This window comes from Merops nubicus, unplaced genomic scaffold (assembly GCF_000691845.1).
Source record: "Merops nubicus isolate BGI_N331 unplaced genomic scaffold, ASM69184v1 scaffold25402, whole genome shotgun sequence".
Lineage (NCBI taxonomy): Eukaryota > Metazoa > Chordata > Aves > Coraciiformes > Meropidae > Merops > Merops nubicus.
In genome coordinates this window covers 46,028-52,583 of record NW_008593209.1, presented here as the reverse complement: position 1 = coordinate 52,583, position 6,556 = coordinate 46,028, and the positions used below count along the sequence as shown (strand labels likewise).

The following is a 6,556-nucleotide window of genomic DNA, read 5'->3' as shown; positions in this document are numbered from 1 at the left end:
AGGTTGCTGGAAATCATCTGTGTGGAAGTTTGGCCGTGCAAATGTGGAAGCCCCACTGAGACCCTTCTGTGAATTTGGCCCTTAATGTTCTTTCTCAGGCAGATGAGCAGCAAATTGTACATAAGGTCTGAAAGAGATTCGTTCTTGACCATCTGTTTTTCTTGCTTTAGCTTGTTCTTGAGATGGCTTTTTGTGTGCTGCCATTGCTGCCTTTGTTCTCTTGGATAAGTTGATCATCCACAGAAGCTTTTTGTCATGGATATAACAAAAACAGGTACAACCATTCCTCCAGACTTCCATAGTAGGTTTGCAGAGAGCAGGTGCTAACTTGTGTTCTTTAATATCTTTGATTCAAATTTAAGGATATTTGGAAAGTTGGCATTTTCAGTAGAGTTGTAAAATAGGTCCTTACAGAGGTCCTTTTATGCCTGCCCAAGAAGCTGACTTCTGGTTTGGTGGTGACCATAAGCCTGCCACTCTGGCCAGACGTCCATGGAGGAGTCTGTGCCACTTGTTGTGGAAAAAGCACAGCATGTTGTGTGCTCTTGTAGCTGATGGGTGGGGGAGGAATAAAGCTAGATGATTTTCACTGGAAAGCAGACAAAAATGCTTCCACTTAATTTGATTGGCCTGCCATTGCAGGAGCTGCTAATGATGTCTGCATGAGACTCAGGGGACCACTCAAACTGGTGGAGGGAATCATAAGAGATATTGCTAGTAACTTAATCATCTCCTTTGGTGCTGCAGTAGAGGTTTGTATAGTGTCCACTGCTAGGTGCTATGTGAGAGCACTTCTGAGCTAATTAGTGTCCTGTCCTGAAGGTGAATATTTGCTTGGGGAGGGGAATGGCAGTGAAAACTAAGATCCATTAGCTTTTCTCTCAGGAATTTTTGCTGGGCTAGAGAATAACATGATCTTTAGGCATTAGTAAGGTTTAGCCTTGATGGGGAGAGCCCGTTGTGAGAAAAGATCCATGGTCTCTTCAACCTCAAAGGCAGCAGTGGTGGGCTGGCTCCTCTCCATGTCTGTGGGAGGTCAGGGGCCAGTGTACCCTCAGCAGCAGAGGTTTTGTCAAGTGCCATTTGGCTCCTTCTGTAGTGCAAGCAGCTTCTTGCCTCCCAGAAGACCCCATATGGGGAAAGGGGAGAGCAGCTCCCTTAGCCAGCACAGCTCCTAAGTTGAGTCAAAGAGTAACTGAGACCCTGGCCCCTGCAGAGGGTCCCAGTTCTTGCTCACCTCCATGTGGTACTTTCTCAATCATGTGCTGTGGTGACTAAAAGTCCCGGGGTGCCTGATGGTTTAGTGGAACCTAAGGGAGAACATGCACGTGCAGTTAATGTACATCTGTTAAAAATGAGAACTTACAGGTGCTGGAAGCTCTTTGATGGCCTAATAGTAATTATTAATGCTAATAAAAATTAGTGAACTCCTCACCTCCTGGCAGAAGGACGGAATAATAATACGGAGTCTTTGTTCAGTCAGAGATAAGGATGGGTCAGCCCTGTGTAAAAACCTCCTTCCCTGAGCTCCATCCTCTTGCTCATCCGCTAGTATTCCGCTGGCCACAGTTTTATCTTCCTGAATTATGAGAGGGAATGGCGCTTTTTTTTTTTCCTCCCTCTTTTATGCTCCTGCGACAGGAGCGAGGAGGAGAGGGATTAGTGAGCTAATTAGAAATGATCGCATCTATCAACAGTAATTAGCAATCCCGTGGTCTCACGCGCGTGTTCTTTTGAGCCGCTCCCCTCTGGGACAGCGGCACAGTCAGCCCCTGCCTTTGGGGCCGCTCTGTCCCCTCCGCGCTGATCGGAAGCGATAGAGAGCCGGGCTGGGGGGGCAGGGGCACGCTGCTCGGGGTGGGCTTGCCAGGCTCCAGCCTTCCCTTCTGGGTCCTGCTGTCACCAGGGGCACCCTGGCCTCTGTGGCCACAACGCTGCCGCTGCTAATGACCAGGGAACGAAAATGGCAGGGGGATTTGGTTTCAACACCTCTTTCTTCCAGTGGCTTTTTCACTTGTGGCACTAGAACTTAAAGGGCTGCTTCTCGGCGGAGCTAAATGAGCCAGGATAGGAGCTGTCTGCTGAGTCTTGCGTGGAGCTGCCACGGATCTGGGTTCTCTTCCCAGCTCTGCACTAACATTTCAACAGCAGATCAGATGCTTGTTTTGGCAAAGTGGTCCCAAGAATTTATCAGTGCAAGACCTAAGACAAGTTGTCGTCCTTTTATCACTGTTACAGTGCGTAGACTGGAGAACGACAGTAAAAAAATGTTAAAAATACTAATAAACTTGGCAGACAGACTGACTCAGCTGAATTGTCTTGCCACAAGGAGTCCTACCACAATAATTAAACTGCTCTTTCTCTGCATTTTCCTGTTTAAAAACAGGATGAGGTGAAAGAAAGATATGTCTGCAGTTGGGATAGAGAAGTTTTGTTCCAGTCTTTTTCTGTGGTCCGATAGCTGTTTGCTGAAGAATGCTCAAATCGTGTCTCATTCCAGCCTCCTGCCCTATTTTGTGCCGGCTCTACAGAGTTAGTGAGGCAAACAAAGAACATCCTAAACCTATGTGAAAGAGCGATACTGGAGGATACAGATACTCGCTAAACCAGAACTTCAGAAGTCTCTTGTGCACTGGAGTACAAACCAGAAAGAGTGCACCTTAACTCTGATTAGTTCTGTAACAGGGACGGATCATGTTGAAGGGGAAAGAGGGATAGCATTTTAGGGTTCAGGAAGGGGAAAGAAAACACAAAAAAGATTGGGGGGGGCAGGGGTGTTGTTTTATTTAAAAGCGGAACATAATTCATCTGGGCACCATTAAATTAGCAATAAAGTGTTATGATGTTTGCTCATGTATTGACTGGAAGTCAAGTGGTTTACCTTCTGGAGTAGAAGCTGACAGTATAGGTAAAATAACAGATTTAAGCAGACAAATTAGAGGGGAAACTATTAAAATATCCCACTAGGAATACTGAAGCACCTGAAGTCTGTGGAGAGGCACATAGGCTGTGGAGCTGTCAATATGGTGTACCCAAAACAAGAGAGGGTTGTGGAGCTTCAGCAGATAAGATTTAGACAAGCGATGGAAGCGGTGTGTGTTTGCTTTAGAGTCTGTTGTTCAAAGTGCCAGGTATCAGAAACGCTCTTGTTTTCATCTCAAGCTACTGTCTTTTATTCTAGGAATGTCACATTTGCAGAATCCTTTTCATGATGTCAGGAGTAGAGATTTATTTGGCAAGGAGCTCTCCCACAAATCTGTATCATTCAGTGGAGAAAAGCAATGCCCAGGGAATAATTTGAAGCTTTCTTAATCCTGGAGCATCAGAAAGTGTAAGAGATGATGAATACTCCTAATTCTGGATTGTGTTATGTCTTAACCCAGAGACTCTTGAGTCCAGGAAACCCAGCAAGATAGCCTTAAAAAGAGGCTTCCCCAGTCTGTGTTGGTGTGTTCAGCTGAAACTTTATAATTCACTTGTGATGTGCACGCACTAAACTTAGTAAACAATTGACAATCTTCTCTCTACCCTGGTCCTTCTCTTCCTGGCATTCCAGCAGCTTTCCCTGACTCTGCCATGAAGGCTTCCAGAGCATGCTGCAGTGCTCATAATGTCAGTAACGATTTCTGGATAACGCAGCTTTTTGGTGGTGTCATCTCTCATTATCACAAGGGCTTTCCTTGGGCTTTTTCTTGTCTCTCACTCAGAATTTTGACCTTCCATATTAATTAAACAGCAACTTTCCTGCAGCCAGTGATTGAGTTATTCAGTAATACCTGCCTACAGCCATCATAATAAAGGACAGAACTTCTCTTTAATGCAAATGATTTGGTTCCAGATGTTTTGATCACATTAAATGATGACTCAAATTAACCAGAGATTGGATTAAGCAACAGGCTGCCTTCTCTGCTTTTTCTAATCATTGTGATTCCTAACATGTTTGTTTCCCAGAGAGTGCCCTCAAGAAGGCAGTGTAGCCCCCAGTTTTCCTCTACTTGAAAATAGTGAAATAAAAATAACAGAGAGCTAGAAGCTATCTAGCATAGGTACTGCATTTTTCACAGCAAAGAGCTCTTCTATCCCCAAATGGTAACTAAGATGCTGCTGTGACTTGTTTGTGGTATTCTGAGCAGGAAGTATTCAGTGTGCACAGGAGACTCTGTGATCCAGCAAGTGACTGTGATACCCCTTGTCCAAGGCTTTTTGGGTGCTATATCATCCTTCTACAGCTTAAGCAAGTTCTTAAATAGGGAACAGATGCATTAGTGGATGGGTCTCAGATTTGGAAGGCAAAATCCAAAACAGGATTCAGTGGCTTGATCGCTCAACTCTGGAAACAACTTCAAGTTTCCAAGAGGAAATATTTAAACGTTTTAATAACTTACCTAGGGATATGCAGCAGATACTCACTCTCCTAGCTGTTAAATCGTGAGCACCTGCCTTTCTGAAATCAGGCTGTGCTCAGCCACAGGCTACAGATTTAATCTGGAGAGTACTAAGTAACAGGCTCCGTACTGTTTGCAGAGGTCAGAATAGGGAGTTGCAACAGAATATTCTGGTGTGAAATCTTACCATTTCTGCCAAGGTTTTATTATTTGGAGCTAAGCAGATAGAAGAGTGGATCTACAAACTTAACATGTCGTCTTTTTTTTGTTTTGTTCCTTCCCTGGTTTCTCCATGCAGCTCGGATTGGAAAAATGAAACGGAGGAAGCAAGACGAAGGGCAGGTATGTCCCCTCTGCAGCCGGCCTCTGTCAGGATCCGAGGAGGAGATGAGTAGGCATGTGGAACAATGTCTTGCAAAGGTAGAGGCGCAGCAGGATTGCCAGCTGCCATTCCCTTCTCCCTACTCCTGGCTTTGTCTGCAGTTGACGTAACACGGGGCAAAAACTAACGTTGCTGAGGTTGTAGGCAATGCTAACTGTCTCCCTGAGATCTGTAGTCACTTCTTGTTGTCTTGGAAGATGGATTCTTCTGGGCTTCTCTCCTGTGTTCCCTTAGTAACTTCTTTACTTCATGCACCCTTTTGCTGTTACTAAAGTCTTAAGTTGTAGACTGTCAAGGTGCAGATGTTCAAGTTTCTGAAGCCTTCTGTAGAGCTTCATGCTTCCTGTGTAGCTAAGCAGGAACATTTCTTTCTGATCTCTGCATTTAACAACATTAGAATTGCTTTTTGTTGGGCTGTTTTGTAACAGATGGACACTCGTAAACGTTGCATGACCATCTTACTCCAGGAAGTGCATTTGAACAGAACCATTCCCTGGCTGTTCATCCCAAGGACAGCAAAGAAGGAGGGAGGAGCAAGCCCTAGGAGAGGGAGAGAGTTGTGTCATAGGGCTCTCTGTGCTTGTTTCTCAGGAAAACCCCACATTAGAGATGATAATATATCCATTTGTGTTGCATCAAGAGGTGCTGCATGGTGTGGAGAGATGTCTTTTGATCAGTGTGTATTTTTTTGACCAAAAAAATACGTCCTAGGAGAATATTCATGCTGGGGGTGGGGTCAAAGGAATCTGTGGTTTACATTGTAGGAGAATTGTGCATGCAAGGCAGGGGAATGCATGTTGGAACGCATACCAGCTGGCAGGAGCCAGGGCTTAAATTTCCATGTGTAAAACCGATGAACCTTGCAGCCTGTTTTGATCTTAAGGTTTTCAAGTTCTTCCAGCACCCATTAACTTCTGGATTTAGATCCCTGGGAATGGGGGTGGGAGTAGATGTTCCTGTCAGCTCTATACTTAGGTGTCCTGGGAACAGTCCAGCTTTTCTTCTCCATCCCACCATGAGTTATTAACCCCAAAGAGCTATTCCATGCATCTCAACGCTCTGCCCCTGCTCTACCTTGTGCAGAGAGAAGGCTCATGCATGACTGAGGATGACTCTGTGGACATCGAGAACGAGAACGGCAACCGCTTCGAGGAGTACGAATGGTGCGGGCAGAAGAGGATACGGGCTACTACTCTCCTGGAGGGAGGATTTCGAGGTGCGCCAGAGTTTTGGGGGCCCATGTAAATCATTCTGATGTGGAAGTTGATCATTGCCTGTCTTTAAAGGGAGGGACCTGGAGATTTGCCTTTCACAAAGGGTGGGACCTCCAGCGTTTGCCAGACACAGCGTGGTTTCAGCTTTCCTCCTCTCTTGAATGATGAGAGTCAAGATTTTGGCAAATCTTGAATGCAAGCGTGGTGTTATTTCTTGCTTGGGAAATGTGGCTGAAGAGGGAGTGGGTAGAATGGGGAAATCGTTTGAGGAAAATGGTTTCTTATATGTCACACATAGTAAGAAATGCGTGGAAATGTGCAAAGAGAGGAAAATAGAAATGAAATTGTAAAAATTCCCAGCCCAGAGTGACGAAAGCTGGTGTATCAGCCTCTGGTGATGTATTGAAGGTGACAGCTGAGTCGCTTTAGCACCTGCATAAAATATTAAAAGGCCAGTTGTGCATTTATCACTCCATCCCTTTTAAGGTTGATAAATGAGAATCCAGGAACCTGCTCTGCACCTCCAGCACTGCAAGCCCTTAGGGCTTCCAGACAAACACATTTTATTTTTCCTC

At 45.2% G+C, this 6,556-nt stretch overlaps 1 protein-coding gene across 1 annotated transcript in view; it reads left to right on the top strand.

The window, feature by feature from the left end:
- Positions 1–2,297: 2,297 nt before the first annotated feature.
- Positions 2,298–6,556, top strand: part of RNF220 (ring finger protein 220) — a 49,988-nt gene continuing 45,729 nt past the window's right edge. Inside the window, exons 1-3 of the mRNA XM_008935395.1 lie at positions 2,298–2,316; positions 4,684–4,805; positions 5,851–5,983. Of these exons, the coding sequence (XP_008933643.1) occupies positions 4,698–4,805; positions 5,851–5,983 (241 nt within the window). The 5' untranslated portion in view covers positions 2,298–2,316; positions 4,684–4,697. The remainder of the gene's footprint in view (positions 2,317–4,683; positions 4,806–5,850; positions 5,984–6,556) is intronic.